The following is a 24091-nucleotide window of genomic DNA, read 5'->3' as shown; positions in this document are numbered from 1 at the left end:
TTTGTTTTCTTTTTCATTTTTTCATCTACACATTGGTTATTCAGTAGTATGTTATTTAACTTCATGGTGTTGTAAAGTTTTTAAACCTTATTCCTGTTGCTGATTTTGTTTTATGGCTTTTCATTTAAGGAAATGTATACTAACTGTGTAATAGAGACTCATTTCTACATGTGAAGATACGATGCAGTACACATCTCTACTTCCAAATCAAAGATAGACTCCAAATAAAACTGTTGGATATATCTTGACAACAGGATGGTGGACTGTCTGCTATTGTCTGTAGCTGCAATGTGAGGATACACTTAAGTAAGGAGTGATCGACTTACGACTGCTTATGAAGTACTATACCATTGTAATAACATGGCGGAAATCAGTTGGGGAAGGAGTTTCGGAAGAGGGTAGGGGAAATCTCAGAGTCTATGGAATTTTAGCATAAAATTAAAGCTAAAATAGATGACGGGGAAAAAAAAAGAAAAGAAAGCTGTAGGTCTTAATGAAACAAATACAGGTGATCATGAGCACAATAAGTTTCCAGAATGAAATTAATTTCCTTTTTTTGTGAAAAATATGTATTTATTAAAAGTTAGAGTTCAGGAGAGAAAGAAATCTTCCATCTGCTGGAAGAGGCCACAATAGCCAGAGCCAAGACTGATGAAAGCCAAGAGCCAGGAGCTTCTTCTGGGTTTCCCACTTGGGTAGCAGGGGACTGAGACTTGAGACATCTTCTGCTGTTTTCCCATTGCTATTAACAAGGAGCTGATAGGAAGTGGAGCAGCCAGACATGTATTGGTGCCCATATAGGATGCCCTAACAGAAGTGTGGCTTTATTGGTTTTGCCACAACACTAGCCTCTCCATCCCCTTTATAAGTAGGAGGTGTTGTTTGTCAAGCATGCCATTTTGAGAGCTTCTTTTTTTCAAACTCTTTTTTTCTTGGATACAGGGAGAAAGGGGAGGTTTTAATCATATCTTAGGAATAATAACAAAATCTGTTTTTTTCCTGCATTAAGTAAATCCCTGCTGTTAGTGTTTAGCATACTCATTCAGGACCAGATCTACACCTCATCTGATGAGAACTTTGATATGAGATCTTTATGAACTGTGGTCAGGGTAGGGTGGGCAGAATTAGATTTCAAAGCACTAAATAGAATTTCAGCTGTCAGAGGATGTGTGTGATTCCCAGAGGCAATGCTTTGCATACTGATTAAGCAATCATGACCTATTTAGTTTGATTTATAATGAAAAGAAAATCTATGGTATGTTAATGGAAGCTCTTGGCATATTTTTGTCTGCAGCAGGATTCAGACTGGAATAGAATCCAATAAGTAGGAATAATTACCAGAAGCCTCAAATTACATCCTTTATAGAAGATTTCAGGACTGTGGGAGCAGGTCTTGGAACCATCTATGGCCAGAGCTTGTTGTTGCTGGAGTTCTTGTCATGGATTTTCACATACTTGAGTTTGAACGAATCTAAGAATAGGTGAAAATGCGCCTCCTTTCTTTGTTTCCTTTTGCCTTTAGACTCCAGTGTACTTTCTGGGGGTGGGGTGAGAGACTGGGTTTGCAGCGGTAGAAAATGGCTTTAGGGTAAAGAATAAGGAGGACTTCAATCTCCTGTAGACAGAAGCGGTGATTGAAATGCAGCTGTGTGGTGAGTTGCTTGAACTGACATGCTTCACTTATTTAATAAATATTCTGCTTTGACAACCAGTGGAATCTCCCCAGTAATAAACCCCTCTGACTGATGCCATAGACCAAACAGTGGGTCTATAGAAGGCAAAAGGTTGTGGGAAGGAATTTAAACTATTCCGAGTTTTAGAGAAGCTTAATACCTTCATCCTCTATAATTTCTGCTCTTAAAAAGTGCACAGTGCTTGAAACTGAAGTTTAGTGTATGATTTCTTTTTCTTTTTGATTGTACACTTCTAAGACTTCAGGCTGTTATGGTTGGGACTAATGAGTATTTCTTTTTTCTGGGAGTCCATCAGAGATCTGTTCAGTTTGTAAGTGTTGCTAAAGCATAAAGAACTCATCTGAAAATGTGAACACACCCAATCTCACACACAGTTGCCTAGTCTTCCTCCCTGTAGACTGCCCTTTTACGCTAAGCACAAAGATCAGTTTTCTAGATTTGGTGATAAGTTATGTTTTGATAACATGTTTGGAGAGTCTTTCCATGAGAATAAATCTGAATGTTTTTGGCCTGTTTGATGAAATCACTTGTGCAACTAATAGAGGCATGTTCTTATTTTAAATCCCATAATAGAAAAGATACTCATGCTATGATACCTCTTCTTACAAAAACACAGTTGAGTTTTTTTTCTTAAAGTTGTGCAAAGAAAAATGCAAAAATGCAATATAATAGCTTAGAAGATGACATCATTCTCCTTTTGCTTGTTTATTGACAATGACTTTGAAGTTAGTAAAATGTGACAAGGAATTTTCATAAAAAAATGAACTGAATAATTTTTTCAAAGATTGTTGTTTATGTGTTATATTCATTTGAAAAGCAAAGACAGAAACAGACAGAGACAGGTAGTTCCCACCCACTAGATCACTCCTCATATGCCCCCAAACAGCTGGTGCAGGGCCAGGCAGAAGCTGAAAGCCTGGAACTCAGTCCAGGTCTACCATGAGTGGTAGAAGCCCCCTACCCCATCCATTCCCTACTGCATACTGCGGTGTGTATTGGTAACTGGGTTTCAAATTGAGGCATTCTGATGTGGGATGTGAGTATGCCAAACACTTGTCCAGAGTACTTTTTCTTTGGTTATAGAATGCCCTACTCCTTATCACTAAAGGTCTCCTGTTAGTAAGCTAACCTGTCCTAACCAAGAAGTGCTTTCTACTGCAGCCAAACTGAATCTTTTTTCCTCAAATGGGGCGCTGATACATAGACCTAAATAAGTTAATGCATGTGAAGCATTCAGTAAAAGTCACCTGTTATCATCATCAAGCAAAGTTACTTATTATTATCGTCATGCCCACCTTTGTCAAAGAAAGGCTCTTCACCATGTGAAATGTGAGCCTGATGGGGGAGTTCAGACTGGCTGCAATGGCTTTGGGGAGCACAGACTTCACCCTGGGACTGCCTGACTGCTCTTCATCAGAAGTCTGGGAACCAAGCTGGATGGGAGTTGTAATTGCTTCCTTTGGATGCTCCTCTGCTTTACGCAAGCATACAGTGAGAATAAAGAAAACGCAGCTTCTACCTTCATGAGGTTCAGGCACATACCAGAGACACATTCAAAAAGTATAATTAGTGAGCTGTTCTCAAAGAGATATGCAAAAAATATTGAGAGAACACAAAAAATGTCACAGAGCACAGATTATTTTGTTTTTAATATATTTATTTGAGTAGCAGAGACAGAGAGCTCCCATCTGCTGGTTCAACCACAAAATGCCTGTAGTCAGGGTTGGGATCAGCTAAAGCTGGAGCTGGAGGCAGGAATTCAATGAATTCAATTCCGGGTTCCCACGTGACTGGCAGCCACCCAGGACCTGAGTCATCATCCAGTGCTTCCCAGAGCATCCATAAGCAGAAAGCTGGGATTAGAAGCAGAGCCAGAACTTGAATTTGGACGCTCCAGTATGGAACATGGGTGCCTTACCTACCAGGTTGAATGCTTGCCCTGGAACTCAGACTTCTCAAGCAATACTCCAAACTTGTCTGATGCACAAGTGACAAATGAACATGTTAATATTTTTACTTCTGCTCAAGGAAGACTTACTATTGTTTTTCTTTATGAAGTAGGTAAGTTAACAGTATAACTGACATTTAGTTTAAGATAAGAGATGTTAGCAATCTATAATGCTAAATACTACTTCCATTTAAATTTCATTGAACTACAAGATTGTCTGGTCAATCAGAAGATTGGTGGTGTTGAACATGGTTATGTATGTTACAATTGAAAAATGATTTTGACTATAAGCAGCAATAACTATGAGTCAAACTGAGTCAAATTCCACGGCATTATAAACAGATGAAATACAAATATATCAACTTATTCAGAGGTTATCAGTGGATGGGCAGGTGAATGGTTTTACAAGATTTGGGCTCCTGGTTTTTGGATTGGAGAGGCATCATTAACTCTCTTTTAGGATCAAATTCAATCAGCTTGCAGCATCAGGATACAAGTAGGTTGCAAGTGGTGCTCTGTGGAGCTTTTTTTTTTTTTAAGATTTATTTATTTTTTATTACAAAGTCAGATACGCAGAGAGGAGGAGAGACAGATCTTTCATCCAATGATTCATTCCCCAAGTGACCAAAACACTCGGTGCTGCGCCAATCCGAAGCCGGGAAGCAGGAAATTCTTCCGGGTCTCCCACACGGGTGTAGGGTCCCAAGGCTTTGGGCCGTCTCAACTGCTTTCCCAGGCCACAAGCAGGAAGCTGGATGGGAAGTGGAGCTGCCAGGACTAGAACCGGCGCCCATATGGGATCCCAGCGCGTTCCAGGCGAGGACTTTAGCCACTAGGGCACGCCGCTGGGCCCTCTGTGGAGCTTTCAAGTACTCTGAACCCACTGGTCTGTTCTCATGGGGCCCTGATTATTTTCTTTGTGAAATTAACTTCCCCACATGCAACCTCCTCTCATTGTAAAGTGAGTTGATATTGTTTAAGCCTATAGAAACAATTCTGGTGACTTCCTTTTATTCTCACAAGGTATGTACCTTTTGTATCCCACTTCGTTAACTCTTAGAAGTTCCTCAGCCCTCTTGGTAGTGCCACTGTTCTTTGGGTCATCATGTTCAAAACCTCAGGAAATTTTTTATATCTTGTTATTATTTGATGTTTATAGGTTCCTGCCTAGTTATCTGTACTGACTCTAGTCTATCACTCTTTGTTCCTGTTGTACAGAATCACAGAGGAGTGTTCTTTCTGATGTCATCCATTCATTTTTCCAGTTCTCTCTGTTTGTCCTGAATGCCCTTGCCAGGTACTGGAGACATAAAGTTAAATGGCTTCCCTACCCTCAAGTAGTTAAGTCTGGGGGAGCACAGAATTGTGAAATGAATCTCACATCATATTCCCAAAATCATTTTTGGGGTAAATGTTGTGAACTCAGTGGGTTAAGACTTTGCTTGGGATATCACTCTCCCTTTCTTGAGTACCTGTTTAAGTCCTGGCACTTGACTTCCCCTGCAGCTTCCTTAGTGCATTCTGGGATGGCTCAAATACTTGGAAAGTTTGAACAATAAACCAGTAACTGGAAATTCTCCCTCTCCACTGGCTCCCTGTTTCTCTGAGTCTTCCGGGTACATTACATTAAAAAAATATGTCTTTAACAACTATTTTTAAAAAGTCACCATATTCATATTATGTCCTCGTATTATTCCTGGCTATAAATATTACAAGTAAGTTACATAACTAGTAATATTTTGCCTTTTCTAGTCAATTCTACCCACATTGACAGCACAGGTTATTTCCCTTCACAGCCCACATTTTTAAATTTCTGTGCTCCATGGGTGGCTGGAGCTTTCACTGACAAGCCTGTTTTCTATAACAGTATATACTTCCTTTAGTCCCTTCAGTCCCTACCCTCTGAACAGACCTGCACACTGTACATGGGATTTCCACCTGGATTCAGATCAGTGGTGTGACTTCTCGCTAAAGAACAGCATTATCCCATCTCCTTGAAACCCTGAATGAAAGCAATGCCTTCTGTAAATTCCCTTCTTTCTTAAGGAACTGGGATTTCTGCTGTAAGCAGAGAGAACAAAGATGGATGTCTTATAGAAGATCACTACACAGAAACTGTGATGCTTACTGTGACTCTGTTCTGCTTCTAGCTACAAGAAGACACATGAGACCCTGAGTCAGGCAGGGCAGAAGGCCACGGCAGCTTTCAGCAACGTGGGGACAGCCATCAGCAAGAAATTTGGAGACATGAGGTACCATGGGACAGAGCCTTGGGAACTGGGTTAAGAGAGCATTTTCTATGGGCTGTTCTTGACATTAAAAAAAAAAAAATTAACGCATAAAAATGTTACTTGGCTGCTACTGATGGATGACTCAGATTAATTTTTATATTGGGACGTCTCTGCTTTGAAGGTCAGCTTAGGGGCCTGGTCTCCATTGTATCTTTTTCTCTGGGACTTGACCTAGGAAGCATGGGAAATGGAAGAGAGAGTGATTTCAAGACAACACAGTTCATGCCGCTTATTACGCATTCTAATTTAAAGGACAAATTCAAGTGTGTGTTCAGAGGAATACGCTGTGGTAAAATTTTTAATATATCCATCTGGTATATTTTTTCTGTGTGTAATACTTAAATACAAGTTATATTTATGCTTTAATTCCAAAAAGATGCCATATGGTGTATACTTCTGGTGAGCTTCTTTCTTCACCTTAACAAATTATTGTGGAAATATTACTAAATATTTATCACACCTTCATTTATAATGGCTACTGCCAAAAAGTACATAGTTATAGCAAAATTTCTAAACAAGTATCCATGCGTATCTTAATTATTTTCTGTATTTCACTACTTTATCAAACTAGGTTACTCATCAGGGTAGATTTTCCATTGAAAACCAGGTCTCCTTCACTGGACATATTAGAAAAAAGTATAGAATGGATCATTTTCGTTTTGTTTATATATATGGGAAGTGGAGCTGCCAGGACTAGAACCGGCGCCCATATGGGATCCCATATAATATATATAATGTACAAGGAAGTTAAAGAATTATCACTCTCAGATCTTACTGCTTAAATATCATAGTTCATTAAGAATTTGATATACTGAGAATTACTTCTGAATCATTTTCAACTTAAAATGATGAAGTTCATACATTTTAAGTGTCTTTTAAAAAATTTATATATATATGTATATATACACACACACATTATATTTATTTCATTGGATTCTTAAACTCTTACTTTATTATCTTGCAACTTTGTTACCAAAAGGCAAATTTTTATATCTTTGTGCCTTCAGAAGTTGCTGGATTTTGTCAACACCCACCAGGTTATCAACTATGCATTCATGAGACTAGAGTTCACAGAAGAAGATCTGAGCCCATTGTTTTGTCTTTGTTTTTGCTAATAACACATCATCAGACAGGAATGCAAATTCTCCAGAAGCAGCGTATAATAAACAGAAAAAATCTTCTAGATGATTACTTCTAAGGTTACTACAAATATAATTTGAAGTCAATTCAGTATGATTAAAACATTTATCTAAGGCAACCATCCTTTAAAATGTGAAAGATCTTATCCCCAGTTATACCCAAGAAAACATTTGCCATGTTTAGAAGATGTTTTTCTCTATACACCTGAAATCTTTTCACTTGAACATTGGCACCTGAGCATCACGCTGCCTGAAAGTTATCAAAATGCATCTTCCAAGAATGCACTTCAGTAGGGTTTGAGTAGACCCTAAGCGCTAACTTTTGGAACAAACTGTGGAGTGATTAAGTTGCAGATAGCCAGATTACCAATGTCTCTTAACTCACCTGTACCTGAGTATTCTTATATTGAAAGGGGGAAAGGAGTAATATCACCAAGCTATTTTAAAAACAGAAGAAAGAAAAGTCTTGCTTATAGTGTATACCCAGTAAATGCGTTTTTATCCTTATTACACAGTGGTCTGTGTTACAAGGTGATCCTGCATGATGGAAATAACAAGGATATCATTAGCAGGATTGTATTTCTGAAGGCTTCTCCTTGTTATTTTTTGAATAGTAAAAAATGAAGACTGTGCTGCACTGTGCAAATGGTGACATATTCATGTTCCCATACTAACTAGGTATAGTGTCAAAATTGCTTTTCTTCCTGTTTCTATGTAGCTATTTTAGCACAGTGAATAGCCTGTTTCCAAATAAAGATGAGTTCTAAACATTTTGTTAATTATTGCTCATCATAAACTGGCTAAAAATGCTTAAAAATATAGTTCATGTTATTACAGCTTCAGACACAGTGCTGAAATACTTTATAGTTTGAAAATCTCATGGTTATATTTTTGTGTAACATTTTCTATTTTTATATTTATTTTAAACCATAAATTGGATAATGATAACTCTCCATGAAAACAAGTTTTGCAAATAGGTATTAGTTTTGAATTATGCAACTAATACACATAAGAATCATTTTAAAGTTAATTAAGCTTAATTTAATAAAGATTTTCAAATGAGAACAATAGTTGAGTGTTTTTAAAATGAGTGTGACAAGTATATAATGATAGCGGAGAAATGTCAAAATTTTAATCACAGACATTTTGCTTCAATTTCCACTTCAGTTAAAAGTATCTCATTATACTATAGTCTTACTAGCGGCACTAAAAAATTCTTTTATGCATTCTGGGAACAAATTTATGAGTTTGTTCAAAAAGATTGCCACAACAAGTTCAGTGTTTAAAGAAAAATATTATCTTTCAGTTTTTCTTTAAAATAATTCCAAATATTCAGAGACTTTGAAAGCTTACAATTTTGTCCTTTTGAAATGGAATGAAGCAGCATGTTAGGCTTTATGTGTTTTGTAAAAGCATGTTGTATTTCTAGAGCCAAGTAAGAGTCTCATTATCATCAAGTGCTGTCACCTTGACCCAGTCATGGGATCCACCACTCCCCCTACCTTGAAATCTGTTTGTCCAACTGTAGAGTAACTTTACTACTTATCTAATCAAAATGTTTCCTGTGAAATTAAAATGAGATCACTCTTTGGAAAGCAACTCAAAAATTGGAATTGTTTTTATGATAATACTGGCTTCTTCTTGGAACTTCTCAGTATATTTGTCCAAACTGTGACATCGTAGGATGGAATGTTTGAAGGAGGCATTTAATTTAATTTCATTAGCATCCGGCCATTGCTGTGCAGCCATGGGAATAACTTTGAAGTCAAAAAAGTGGGTAAAATAATCTATTAGACACATGGAAAAGACACTATGGCAGTCCCTTATATCCTTGGGGGATCGATTCCAGGACCCCAACACATTCCAAAATCCATGGATGCAATAGTGCTTGCATGTAACCTGAGGATGTCTTCCCATATAATTTGAATCATGTCTAGATTTTTTTTTAAATTCCAGTACAATATAAGTACTGTGTAAATAGTCACTACATCTGTTGTTTAGGGTCTAAAGACAACAGGTCTACATTTTTCAGTACAGAAGCAGTGTCCCTGTCCTCACATATTTCCAATCCTCCAATGGTGAAATACATGGATACACAGAGCTGACGGTATGACTGTATAGTCAAGAACAAGTGATGGATAGAGGTCCCTAATCCTGTTTTGGAGACTCTTGAAAGAGGAGATGGGGACAGTCTGATTGTTTCTTGGCACCTTATCTTTTAACTATGGCCCTGCTCTTCTCTCTTGTGCTGCCTGACTGCAGATCTCACTCCATTGGGTAAGCGCAGTGGGGGGTGGGAGTGGGGCTGGGGTGCTCAGCCAGCTTCCAGGTTGGTTGCTTCCTGCCTTCTCAAGCACTGTGCCATACGCAACAGCCTGGATTGTTTTCCAGAAAGTGTTCCTGACCAGGCAAATACAGACTACAGGTCATCCAGTATGTCTGGATTTATTGCCTCATCTCTGAATCACACCAGTTTCTCTCACTGAGCAGTTTCTTAGAATCTCTTTTTCTGCATCACTTCTTTCTAGATTATTTTGTTTCTAGGAATTTCTTATAACTTACTTGTACTGATGTTTCATCCATAACTTTCTGTGTATTTTGAGGCTGAGAGGAATAAAGGTTACTGGAAAAGTATCTAAGAAGAGCACAACTGTCAGTCCCTGGCCTCTGAAAAAGCCTTTTTTATTTTATTTTTTTTTTTGATACAAACTTGCTAAAAACTTTTTTGAGATTGTTTCCTAATATTTAAAGGGTGAACAAGTTAGTAACACTACTGAATTTCTTTGAGAGATTTTTTTTAATGTAACTTCCAAGAAACTATTTTTGACTATATTTTCTGCATAGAGTGCTTGAGTAAGAATACAGGTATGCCTTAAATTTGTCTTTTTCTTCTTGCATTTTAATAAAGTGCTAGAATGACCCAGTAACAGGGCTGGTAAAACCCTAGTAGTGACCTTAGTGGATACTGTTGGGGAAGGGTGACAGATTTAATGCCTGATATGTCAGATTCTTGGGGAAGAGGAGAATAAAGACCACCTTAAGAAGGGAATAGGAGAGCTAGCCTAGGAAAGTGGGCTGCATTTTCCTTCCTCTGTCCAGCCTGACTGTTGAGTAAAACTTACTTGAAAATGACAGACGAGCAAACAGAGGAAAGATGAGCCAGCTATTATAGGATTAACAGGAAGAGAATGCTGACTGTCTTAAAATTCCCAGGAATTTTTATATTTGTGCCAGGTGTTCATGACAATTAACAGGAGGGAGAGTAGGAGTGTCTGCTCGTGCCTGCTACTGTGTGAGTGATGCTCGCTAGCATGGCTTATTCGAGTGTTTCTTGCTAACTGTGCATTCCTCCAGACAGTTCTCCACAGTGCAATGATTAGCCTCTACCTGCCTGCTTGACTGCCAGGTTTCTGCTCTGCTCTCTGTACTGTGTTCCTGGGCAGCAGAAGGGAGCCAGGTTGGGTCTGGAGAGAATCCACATGGATTGCCATGCTGATCTGGGGGACAACAAACCTTCTCAGCTTGCCTGGCAAAGGGAGCCTACAGGAAAGAAATGATTATGCAGTCATGGACCGTCAATTCATCTACCTTGGGAAGCTCACCATGGCCCCTAAGACCCAAGGACAACAAATATCTTGGTTGGGCGGGCAGGGAATATTTCAGATATTTGGAAAGCTGCTGCGGAACTATGAACAGGGAATTGGTCATTAATTATGCTATCTTTTTTTTTTCCCTTAAACTATCTTTGCTCTGAAGGTACTCCATTCGCCATTCCATAAGTATGCCTGCCATGAGGTAATGTGTATAAACTATCTTACATAATGTTAATGCAGAATGTGATTGGATTTATATTTGTTTGCCCCCTCACACTCTGTGCAAAAGAAAATTGCCACTTTCTGTCTCATTCTTAATTGCTGATGGTCTTCAGGAGGACAGCTGAGGTTTCTGTTGGAGTTTAATGTAATAGACTTAGCTTTTTGATTAGACCCAGTCTTTCCTATGTTAACTGAGACAAAAGACTTCACTTATTTCTATCTTCATCCTTTCATCTGAAAATTGCAAGAAATAAAACTCTCTCATAAAACCCTTAGCACAAGGCTTGGAACATTCCAAGCACACTCGCAAAGGTGGGAATACATTTCTAATCTCAGCAGAATTAAAGGTAAGCATGGGATAAAGTTTTAGTGGGAGAATAGGAGACTATGCAACCTCTAGTTTTAGAAAGCACATCATGAGGATGTTTATGGAAGATTTAGATTAAGGTGACATGTCTGTAGAACAGTGTAACATCATTAAGATCACTGGCTGGAAGAAATTAGTGAGAAAACATTCCCAGCTTTAAGTTTACATGTCATGGTGATAACGGTCAGATCAAACTGGTTTTAATAGAGTCTGAAAGAATGAATGTGAAGAGGCAGGTTGCAGCCCAGCTGTGCTCAAGGTTAGCTTGGAGGTTTAGGAAAGTTGCCTCCGTGCTCTCAGTTTCATTTCATCTAAGACAGGAAAGTAGAATTACACTTATTGCTCTATCCAGGAGCTTCTGGCTTCCTCGAACTGCCTTGGCTTCCAGTGGCAGAGGAGGGAGATCAAGCCTTGGGCCTCCCCTCTCCCCTAAGTTGGATGTAATAATATAAGTGTCTCTTCTGCATCTTTACAGTGCATGTGCTGGTTGGACTACATTAGGTACCTTAGAGTTTGGGGAACCATGGCTTTTCTGGGGTCATTTGTTGTGCTAAGCTTGTTGTTGTAGATGATATTATTGAATCTAATTAAGTAATTTTTCTCCCTTCTTCAACACACAATCCAGGATAATGTAATTAGAGGAGGGTCTGTTCTATTCTGTCAAATAGTCTCTTCCATGCTGGGGTTATGTGGTTAATTGGTTGACTTAGAAATGTAGCCACAGTGTTTATTTTTCTGTATTTGGTGGTAAATAGGGAGCATGGAGACAAGACTGCTTCGTTTATCTTTGGATGGCTCCCCGTAGTTTAAAAACACCCAAATTAAACAATGCCATTCAAGGCTATGAGCTCCCTTGCTTGCCACATTGTAAGCCTGCATCCAAAGATTTACAAATGAATTCCGGTCACCCAAGAATTCACTCTGTAATTTGTGAGCCAAATGGAAATCTCCATGAACCAGTTGAAATTAACTTTGAAAAAAAAAAAAGATTTTTAGTAACGTACATACCTAGGAACCATTAGGCATAATTTTGCCCACTATGGACTTGGACACTGATGGTTGAGGCTTTCTCATGAGCAGGAATTTGACTCATGTTTGACTCAAATTTTGAGTCATAGACAAGGTTTAATGCCACTGCTTAGGTCAGCTGAACTCAGCATTGTTAGCCCATGCAGCTGGAATGCCCCAGATACATTTATGACCAGCAGCAGCAGCAAAGTTTAAGGAGACAATTCTCTCCTGTGCTTTATAGCACATCATTCAGTGAAATCTGTATTTTCTAGTCATTCTCCCATATGAAATTTCTCTAGGCCATTTCTCTTAATTTACTTTTGCTGTACTCAAGACAAAGCTAGCAGCTTACCAAATAGAGTAACAGTTAGTTGGAATTATTTGCACTGAAAATGATGGCAATCATTATTGCTGAGATTGGGATACAAGATTTCACATACACTTTTAAGTAGTTGTCATGGCAATGATGGCATAAAATTGTAATATCAAATGATCACATCTGGTACAGAGAACCTAAAGGCACCACATGGACTGTCTGCTCAAACCGGAAAGATAGCACACACATTAACACAATAAATGAGCTACAAACAAAATGCCAGTAGACTCTGAAGGTTCTCTCTGGTAAGCACACAGATAGTTTATCTTCTTTAAAAGGAAAAATAAAATGTGATTGTAACAGCAGTGTAATCAGCCATTAGATACATAATGAGTATTTTTCAACTTACATAGTAAAGGCATTAATTTTCAGAAATACTATGTCCTGCAAGTTGTCAAAAGGAATACTTTTTTAAGGTATGGAAAAGAAAAATATTTTTCAGCCTTTTCTTTTTCTTTGCAGTGTTTTTGTCTTATCTTACATTTGCTGGATCAATCCACTTTTAAGTTCCAAGTAAGAAAATTCAACATGGTTTTCTTTAGACAGAAACTGAGTCAGAAAGCAGAATATTGTGACAGAAACACGTACACAGTAAGTGACAGATTGTGCTCCACTGACTCATTGGAAATAATTTACAGTGCACTATGAAATGATACAACTGTAATAGTTGTATCATTACCAACTGCTATATTATTTGTTCTTCAGTTGAGTATCAGATTGTTTTGCTTAGAAACATTCCACATCAGGCTATGGTTTCTGAACCTACTCTAGCAGAAGTGAAATGTGTTTTAGCAGACAGAGGGTGTAGGTGGGAAAGTGACAGCCGTGGTGCAGAGGTAATGTTTAGAGTCAAGAGTAGAATACCAACTTCATGGTTGCTAAGACAGCTGGGTCTTTGGAGCTGACCTCTTTTCTCTTGTTATTTTAGGAATTCTCCTACTTTCAAATCATTTGAGGAGAGGGTTGAGACAACTGTCACAAGCCTTAAGGTACAGATGAAGTGAATTGTGTGTGATTGGGTCCACTGAATCAGGATAGTGTGGCCTTTGTTGACAGTGGTTCACAAGACAAGGCAGGACTGCCAGCATTCAGTACAGCCAAGAGGGCAGCCGGCTATTAACTCTGGCCATTTCTCACACTTATAAATCTATAAGGGAAACAAAATTGAATAGTGTTACTGTGCCCCTAGGGTTGTTGTGTAAACCAAAAGGGGAGAGAGAGAGAGAGAGAGAGAGAGAGAGAGAGATGCCAAATGGCTGACATTTCTCTAGGATGAGAGCAAAATGCTCAAAATCCCCTGGAGTCAGTTTCTTAATACTTGGTTTTCAGCCATAGGCAACCCAAAAAAGATGGATTCTGTTGCTTGCTACATGAGTTCTGACATAGGAGAGGTTGTACGTTTTAGGTTGTTTTTAGAAGAAGAAGATTTGAAGAAGTAAAAGAATAAAGAACAACCTATTTTAATTTGCGTTTAGGAAACTGGTAAACTCGTGGTTTAAGTATTTGACTTGCACTCTGAGTTGATCACCCATAGAATCTAGTTCTTCCTTTAGACACACATAACTAACTTAGCCCACAGGATTCTATCCTCATCAAGATCTCCTGAAAGTGGATTCTGTGCTCCTATGATTATTTATGGGTTTAACCAGACTCACATTGCACAAATCCCCTATCTCATGACCAGTATCTAATTTCTCTTTGCCTGACCTGGTGTTATCTGCATAGCTGATAACCACACTTTTTGCTAACTCTTCTTTACCCTTCCTCAGGAGTGACATTTTTCTCATTTCCTTTTTTTCCTCAAGACTAAATAAGGTAAAAGATATAAAGGAACTTTAAGAAGTTCATCAAAACTGGAACTGAAAAATAAGTTTATTTTCATGCAACACAGTTTGAAATCCATGAATGCAATTTTCAAGAAATTCATGAAAAATTCACATCAGGAAATAATGCATGATTTCATTTTTTTTGATCCAAAATAAACTTATTTATTTTTGAATTCTCTCTTCCACAAACTTTGTAATTACTCTCACTACTTAACAATTCTTAATACCCCTCATTTTCTGCAAAGGTTGCTTTTATTTGTTTTCCCCCAGATTTCTGTATCATTCTTTGGTTATGGATCCTGAGGTTGGTTTCTCTGAGGGGTTGAATCATAAATCATGAGTGGAATCCCTGACAGGTCTCCTCATTGCATTTCTGTGTGGTCTTACTGTAGGCTTGGTTGTTATAATGTCATTGACAGAGGCTAATGGATATGTTTGTTTTCTGTGTGAATTAATGTTCTACTGGGAAGGGAGGCCCACTCTTGCCATCTGCTCACATGTCTTCCATGTACCATGTTGCGTTCGTGCCAAATCAGTTGCCATTCTTTTATACCCAATCCTGTGGTTTGATTTTCCATGAAGAACTTTCCAATGTACTGTAGTCCTATAGAATGTCTCCTGCCAATATCCTTACAATGGATTATTTTGTGTCACTTCAGCTGGTATCACCTGTAAGTAAATGTGCATCCTTTGTTTTATCTAAAACAAACAAACAAACAAACAAACAGGGGTAGATTCAATGGTCATGAAGCTGCACTGGTTGTAGTCAACTATGTTCCAGTGAACCATGGGTAATTATATAGAAGCAGACCATACTTTTAATTCACCTGCATTCTGATGAATGCATTCTATGTTGATATAAACTTTTTAAAAAGGCAAGATATGTTATGATCTATATCCCTTTATGTCCTATCAGTCAGCTCTTTTATTATGAGAGAAGGGGAAATACAACCTGATAATTGAAATGAAATTTTATGCAAAGAACAAGTATAATTTTGGTAACAGAGTGAGAAACTCTTGAATGAGAAGCCATTATGAAAGAAAGGGCCCAGAAGAAGTTTATCGCACATGTCTTAAGCAGGTGAAGTCATGATTGGGATGAGAGTTTGGACTATAGGTTAAGGTGCCATTTAAGATACCTGGTTAGGATGTCTGCATGCCACTGTAGAGTTCCTGGATCCAATGCCTAGCCCCTCTCCTGACTCTAGTTTCTCTTAATGTAGACCTTGGAAGGGCAACTGTGATGCCCAAGTAATTAGGTTCTTGCTATCCATGTGGGAGACCTGGATTGAGTGCCTCACTCTTGGCTTCTGCACAGTTCCAGACATTGTGGGCATTTGGATACTGAACCAGCAGTTGGTAGTTCTCTCTCTTGCACCCTATCCCTCTCTTTCAAATACATTTTAATTTTTAAAATCCACAGTTAAGAACTCCTTTATCCCTTCTTTGACAGGTTGATTTCTTTCAAAGTTCCTTCCTTCTTTGTTTATGTTAGGATCTAAAAAATAAAATTTAAAAAAAAAAGAGGAAGAATCGGGAAAAAATAATGAGACAAAGCCTGAAAGGAAACATTTGTAATTGAAACATTTGTAATTCGTCTTATTCAAAATTGCCTGTGATTTCTCTGAAACAGAAGCCAAAGAGAAATGTGAATGGAAATTTTTTAAAAGCACAAAAATGGAACTATTAATAGAGTGAATTACATTAAAACCATTTTGTTTATGTCTTTGATCAAAGAAATAAGCATTTCTTTGAATAATCATAGTTGAAAGCATCTCCCCCACACTCCGCCTCTTTCCAGCATTTAGGGAACACAGTGTAGGAATCAGTGTGTTGTGTTAGAGGTTGACAAACCTGTGGGCCACACCAAGTGGGGCACCTGCTCTTGAATGATCATAAGCTAAAAATGGTTGTATATGATTTAGTGGTTGAAAAAATCCAAAGTGTTTGTGACATAAAATAATTGAGTCACATGGTAGTATGATTTATTAACTTACACATAAGGTTTAACAATGGAAGCTCAGCCATGTTTATTCACTTACATCATGCCCCAAGCCATGGCAGCGGATTTGAGTACATGTGACGTAGACTAGGTAGCTCCCCAGCCTAAAATGTTTGCTCTTTGGCCCTTAAAGTAAAAGTCTTCTGATCCCAAGCAAAGAAAAGAAATCAATTTAATAATTAAATTTAAGTGGCAGAGAGCACAATTTTAGTGACAATTGGAAAAAAAAAGTGTTTTTCATTTTATAATGATGGGACTTCCCTAGTTAAGTTTCCAGAAGTATGAGTCAGGCAGCAGAATGTTCTCCTGGTGTTGTTCACATGCCAGTGAGTGATCATTTTGCAGCAGACATCAGTTTGGTAGTTTCAATGTTATCTATTTGATATCTTTCATATCTATTTCCTGTCTTCCCTTTCTGCAGTGTTTTTCCTTACTGCACGTGGCTAAGGGAAGCTACCAAAAGCATTGTGAGACATGCATGAAACATTTTGAAACCTTCTGCAAGGAAAAAATACACTTATCTATATGAAAGAAAGAGAGAGAACTTCCATCCGCTGGTTTGCTTACCAAATGCCCACAGTAGCTCAGGATAGGCAAGGAACCATAGTGGGGACTCCTAAATGGGAGGCAGGACCACAAGCACTTGGGCCATCATTCACTGTTTCCCAAGTGTGTCAGCAAGAAGCCAGATTGGAAACAGAGCAACTGGAACTCTGGTCAGGCACTCTCATATGGGATGCTATCATCCCAGGCTTCAGCATAACTACTGCATTACAGCACCTGATCCCTGGAGGGCTTTTGTTAGGTAAATTTTCAGAATACATAGCCACATGTAAATTTTTAAACTGGTCTGAGAAGCAAAGGAAAAAAAAGTGATTGTTACCTTTCCTTATATGCACACAACAGCCAGAGCTGGACAAGCCTGAAATTAGAAACTAGGGACTGAATCAAGGGCTTCCAGGTGGGTTGCAGGAACCCAACTACTTGGACCATCAGTGCTGCATTGGGGGTTCACACTGACTGAAAGCTAGAGTTAAGAATAGACCTGACACCAAAACCCAGTCTTCAGTAGGGCATGGGGGCACCCAACTGGCATCCCATGGGCCAAATGCCTACCCTTTTTTTTTCTTCTGTCTACACCATTTCATTACTGTTTAAGGCATTAATTTGGAAAAACACCCACACTTCTGGAAATTTAACTAGGGTGTTGTGGTAGAGCCTGCCACGTCAGCACTCCAAAAATGTGTGAGTTCCAGTTCCTCCATTTCTGATCCAGTTCTGTGTTATAATGGGAAAGCAGCTGAAGATGGCCCTGTTTACTTGGGCTCCTGCACTCACATGGGAAACCCTGATGAAGCTCCTGGCTCCTAGTTTCATCCTGGCACATCACTGGCAATTGCAGTCATTTGTGAAGTGAACCAGCAGACGAAATGTTTCTACATATCTGTCTTTCCTCTTTGCTCAGTAACTCTTTATTTCAAATAAAAACTCAGAGATATTTAATTTAAAAAATAGACAAATCACTGCAAACTGTGAAGAAACCAACGCATAGAATACTGAGTTATTAGAAGACTGATAACTCTTGAACCATATTTTTAAGTTGCAAGTTGACTTCTCAGCATTTATAACCTTTGTCAAGGGCAAGAACACAAGGAGAACTTGATAAAATTGTTCTAATATTGCCCTGTAAGGGATGTGACTGAGGGCAACTGCCTGCAAATGCCCAGTGCTTGGGACTTGATCCATCCCCAGCTTTCAAAGCAGGGATCATGTTCTCTAGTGCCATTCATGAGATGTTTGCCAGAAATCCGGGCTGCCCTGTTAAATTCTAAATAGAGCACTTAACATATTTATAAAATTGTAAAACCTAATACCACTTTGATGAAGTCAATTCTCTGGCTGTATGTTGGTGGGGGGTGGGGCGGTGAATGTTGCAAGTCCACAAATTTGAATATGTTCTCGAAGGGATTAGAATCTTACGTATAGAAGAGTTAAGGAGGGCATTGACCAGACAGCAGAGTTGAAGGTTGGAATTCTAGCTCTAAACCTGAGATCATATATCTTTTTCTAGTATTCAACTAAAGGAAACTAACATCTCTACCTCCTTTACTTGGTGTTGAAGAAACAAAGTATTTCTGAATTTGATAGTAATCAATAGATTGGCAATCTGTTATTAACGTTACAAAAATGACAAGCAATTAACCAAGTGTTTGTGTATCTGCCCATTTCAGACGAAAGTAGGCGGGATGAACCACAGCGGAGGCAATTTTGAGGAGGTGCTCAGCTCCACAGCCCATGCCAGTGCCCAGAGCTTGGCGGGGGGTTCGCTGCGGCCTGAAGAGGAGGAGCTACAGTGCTAAGTGCAGCCCACTTAATCAGTCTGCAGCCACATCCACAAGGAGCCCCCACTGTCCAGCCCATCTCTGTTCATGCAGATCCAGATGCAAAGACCAAAACCCCATGGAGAAAAGCTGGGGTCTTCACATTGTTATTCAGATGGCCTCTGTAGACAATTTAATAAAATGATTTCCATTTGTGTGTGTATAGATGATGAACCACTCCACCTCCATGCTTGAGCATTCATAGTTTGTCATCTTTTAAAATGTCCCAACATTATGCAGGCACGCAATTGATCCTAACGCTTGTCTGTGTAATTCCACGTGTATTCTGCAAACATGTCGCTTCCTAGAGGTTGGCTGGGAGCTTGGAGTGGCCTCCTTTGAGTATGTTCCAGACGGGTGAGGGGACAAGCCCTCTCCGTTCAGCCTCATCAACTGCTCCAGCAAAAGATTGGCTCCCAGCAAATTCTATCTACTGTTTATCATCCCCCTACATCTGTTATGTGTTTATTTAAATGATTAAAATAATTGGTTTTCATGGCGAATTGGTATTTCTTCATTTCTTTATGTGCTCAGGGTTATGGGTTCTATAGGTGCTGATTGAAAAATCTATTAATATGGTGAACATGAAAGGATATGAAAATACTAATAGCCATGACTACCAGGGGGTTAGATAATCTCCACATCCAACAATCTCTGTGGGCTCTATAAAGTGCAGTTACTCAGATTAAGGATAGCTAGAATGAAAGCAAGCAGAATCCAGCCACCCTTTCCAGTTTGCAGGTTCTCTGTGTGGATGAAAACAAGTGGCTTTATTAATATTTTCAGACTTCTGTGTAACTTTTGCCTTTCTCATTATATGGAGGGGCCTTCAGAAAGTTCATGAAGAATGCCTCTGATTAAAAAAAAAAAACTATGCATGGATCCAACATTTCCTGATCCAAGATAAGCTTCCTGGAATGTTTTTCTTCTGAATGGCAACAGGCATCTATTACTAGGTAGCAGTGACACAGCCATAAGGCACATTTAAAAAATATACAAGTGAACAGAACTACAACCTAGAAGCCCCACATAATATGCATATTTCTTAGCATATTTTTAGGTTTTTGCACTTTTACTAAGCTTGTATGAAATAGTAAAATAAAGCTAATCTGAAAAATGTCTGTTCAAATGAATGGAGCCTGCCAATCTGTCCAGTCTGCATTCAAGCAACAAGCAAGTTCGGGACCATGTCCCACTCAGAGGCCTGGCTCTTAGTCTGTATTCCCTTAGAGGGAAGAGGGCTAAGGACTTGAATCAGGGTGGACACATGCAGACAAAGAAGCTCTTTGAGAAGGAGGGCTGGCATTCTCCCCAGTCTGTCCTTCCAGCCTGTTGGTTGAAGTCCTGGCCTGCCTCTTGGGCAGGAGGCCAGCCCTGTCCAACTGGCTCACCGGCTGTGCTGGCTCACCCATTGCAGCATGCCAGTACACAGTCTCTCTGTGCCTGGGAGTACAATTGGTATGAACTCTCGGCAATTGTTCTTAAAACTGTATTCAGCACTGCATTATATTAGAGTTACAGTATTGTAGCTCAGTATCTTCATTAGCTAGCCAGTTTCTGCACATAATGGTCCCAGCCTTACAATCTGAAAACAGTTGTAACACGGGAAACCAAATGTTGCTACTGTCTCACATCATCTAATCCATTTTGGCTGCTCAGTAACTCACTAAAATTTTAATTTAATCTGATGAAAATGCATTTTCACATCTCTATTCATCTAAATACCTGGTGTTATTCATGTTGACCACTTATGATGGTCATTATGCTAACGGCCTTTTAAAATTTTTCCATATGATACAGTGGGCAAGGAGCCAGCAATGTGGCAGAATGGGTTAAGAGGCCGCTTGAGGTAGCTACATTTTGTATCAGAGTGCCAGTTCAAGTCCCGGTTACTCCTCTTCTGATCCAGTTCTCTACGAACACGCCTGGGAAGCAACAGATGACCGCTCAAGTACCTGAGTAACTTAATGGTTCTGCAACTCCTGCATGGAGATCCTGGTCCATGGCTTCTGACTAGCCCAGTGCCACTTTTTACAGCCATTTTGGGAGTGACCCAGCAAATGGACAATCTCTCTGGCACTCTTCCTTTCAAATAAGTTTATCTTAAAACCTTGGCTCCAGTTTGAGCCTTAGTTGTTCCACTTCTGATTAGTTCCCTGCTTATGTGCCTGGGAATCAGTAGAGGACAAGCCAAGTACATGGGTCCCTGAACCCCATGGGAGATGAGTAGGAAGCTCCTGCCTCCTGGCTTCAGACCATTGCAGCCATCTGGGAAGTGATCCAGGAGATGGATGATCTCCCTCTGTCTCTCTGCCTTTCCAATAAATAGAAGAATCTCTTTCTCGCTCACACACACACACACATACACACACATACAACTTTCAAAAACATGAATATGTCAATTCCTACAAATTAGAATCATCAAATCAGTGCTCGGTGGGTGAGCAGTCTTAGCCTACCACTTGTTGACAGATAAGTGACTCACTAGTAAAGCACCTGAGCCCGAGCTCACCCTGAGCCCAAGCTGTCTCCCTCATCACTCCAGAGCTGCCTGCCTGTCATAGACTTGACTTGTGCAAGCTCCTCCTGACTTGGAAGACTGCCTGATTTCTCAGTCAGGTCTATCTGGGGTCAGTTTCAGTTCACATGCAGTAGTTTTATTAAGTGTTTCACAACTACTAAAAAAAAGCTGCACTCAGTAGACTTAATCTTTTATTTATCAATCAATATTACTTTGCCTGGCACCATGACTAGTGGCTAAAGTCCTCGCCTGGAACACGCTGGGATCCCATATGGGCGCCGGCAGCTCTGCTTCCCATCCAGCTCCCTGCTTATGGCCTGGGAAAGCAGTCAAGGATGACCCAAAACCTTGGGACCCTACACCCGTGTAGGAGACCTGGAAGAAGTTCCTGGATCCTGGTTTCAGATCAGCACAGCATTGGCCATTGTGATCACTTGGGGAGTGAATCATTGGATGGAAGATATTTCTCTCTGTCTCTCCTCCTCTCTCTATATATCTGACTTTGCAATAAAAATAAACCCTTAAAAAAATTACTTCAAGTTAACCCCTTTGTACATGAAAAATATTTTAACCAAAAACCATATTTCAATCATCAAAAACCCCAATGTGACTTATAAGAGTTCATATTTTGGAACTGACCACTATTTTAATACAACCACTGCTATATAGAAGGTATTGTTAAATTTACAACGCAACTTTATCTTACCACTCACAACCCCTAAGATTGGTAGATGATACCAGCAAACAATCTGCATCTTAGGATAAACTACTATGTTAAATAATATAAATTACTTACATTAAAGATAATGATCTTTAATGACAGAAAACAAAATGTCTATTTTATTACAGATGTGCCACATTTTAGTGCCATGCTATCCAAAGTAACCAACAGAGAGACCCAAATCTGGGTACCAAAGCAACTCGCTGTCACTGTTCGTTGTCCTAAATCATCTGTCAGCTTGAAAGCAGAATAGCTTCTCTTTGAGGTGATGCCTGGTCCAGTGAATTTCTGCCCCACTCTCCTCCTCTTACTTAGGATCAAACTGGAGTGGGAGCGGCTCTGTTCAAAGGAGATGGCAGTAACAATAACAGGTGTTTAATAACATGAAACAGCCTTTTTTCAAACCTGGAATTCAAATACAATTTCAAGCCAACAGATCTGGCAAATGGTTATTTTTGGTAATCACTGAAAATGGTTAAAGTATTCATCTATAATTTTACTGACTTTCAACCCAAAATAACATCTTTCACAGGCTTCACATTGAACAGCATTTTCAAATACAAGGGCATTGTGACTTATGTAACATGGGTAGAATGCCAGTCTTCAAGGATAAAACAGTAACAGAATTCATTTCTGTTGCACTCAATCCAAGAATTATTTACTATGCTTCAAAAATTATAGGACATGTTACTCAGACATATCATTCTAGGCAAGTAACATGTATCTACTAGGGAGACTACCGTTAAACAACAGCGTCAAAATATGTAAAGGTATTGCTAGTGGTTTCAATGGGCATCATTTATTCATCTTCATTTTGCTCTTTTTAAAAATTCTATTTTTGCCGGGCCCGGCAGCATGGCCTAGCGGCTAAAGTCTTCGCCTTGAACACGCCGGGATCCCATATGGGCGCCGGTTCTAATCCCGGCAGCTCCACTTCCCATCCAGCTCCCTGCTTGTGGCCTGGGAAAGCAGTCGAGGACGGCCCAAAGCTTTGGGACCCTGCACCCGCATGGGAGACCTGGAAGAGGTTCCAGGTTCCTGGTTTCGGATCGGCGCAGCACCGGCCGTTGCAGCTCACTTGGGGAAGTGAATCATTGGATGGAAGATCTGTCTCTCCTCCTCTCTGTATATCCGGCTTTCCAATAATAATAAATCTTAAAAAAAAAATTCTATTTTTGCTTGAAAGGCATAGTCTTTTTCCCTCTCTCTCTCTCTCACACACACACACACACTTCCATCCATTGGTTCATTTCCCCCAAAAGGCTGCAACAGCCAGTGGTAGCCTAGGCAAAATCCAGCAGCCAGAAACTTCTTCCAGATCTCTCATGTGGGAAGCAAAGATCCAAAAACTTGACGCATCATGGCTGCCTCTGAGGATACACATTAGCAATAATTTGGACAGGAAATGGAGACAGAATTTGATCCGGGCACTCTGACAGAGGAAACTGGAGTCTCAGGCTTAAACAGTTGTGCTACAACACACTTTTTTTTTTTTATTATTTAAGATTTATTTATTTTTAATGGAAAGTCAGATATACATAGAGGAGGAGAGACAGAGAGGAAGATCTTCCATCCAATGATTCACTTCCCCAAGTGACCACAACACCCAGTGCTGCGATGATCCGAAGCCAGGAGCCAGGAACCTCCTCCAGGTCTCCCACATGGGTGTAGGGTCCCAAAGTGTTAGGCCATCCTCTACTGCTTTCCCAGGCCACAAGCAGGGAGCTGGATGGGAAGTGGAGCCGCCGGGATTAGAACCGGCGCCCATATGGGATCCTGGCACTTTCAGGATGAGAACTTTAGCCGCTAGGCACGGTGCCAGGCCCACATTCTGTTATTTTATTAAGAGTTTTCACACTATTACATTTTTCTAAGTATTGCTCAGGTGGGACAGTATGGGACTATGAACCCCATTTGGCAGGTAAATAAAAAGCAGAGATAACTATGACATGACCAGATAAAATCTGGCTCTGCAGAGGTTTCCAGATAATGCCTCTAC

General features: G+C 39.6%; 1 protein-coding gene across 4 annotated transcripts in view; it reads left to right on the top strand.

The window, feature by feature from the left end:
• Positions 1-18837, top strand: part of TPD52L1 (TPD52 like 1) — a 103131-nt gene extending 84294 nt beyond the window's left edge. For 2 of the 4 annotated variants that reach the window (XM_004587218.3, XM_058678680.1), the window contains exons 4-7: positions 5793-5894; positions 10829-10867; positions 13570-13630; positions 18701-18837. In XM_004587218.3, the coding sequence (XP_004587275.2) occupies positions 5793-5894; positions 10829-10867; positions 13570-13630; positions 18701-18829 (331 nt within the window). In that variant the 3' untranslated portion in view covers positions 18830-18837. The remainder of the gene's footprint in view (positions 1-5792; positions 5895-10828; positions 10868-13569; positions 13631-18700) is intronic. The other 2 variants (XM_058678723.1, XM_058678784.1) reach the window with 2 other exon arrangements.
• Positions 18838-24091: the final 5254 nt, after the last annotated feature.

The sequence above is a fragment of the Ochotona princeps genome, chromosome 1, assembly GCF_030435755.1.
Source record: "Ochotona princeps isolate mOchPri1 chromosome 1, mOchPri1.hap1, whole genome shotgun sequence".
In the NCBI taxonomy this organism is placed as follows: Eukaryota; Metazoa; Chordata; class Mammalia; order Lagomorpha; family Ochotonidae; genus Ochotona; species Ochotona princeps.
Note: the sequence above shows the minus strand (reverse complement) of the source record. Positions and strands in the feature narration are given on the sequence as shown.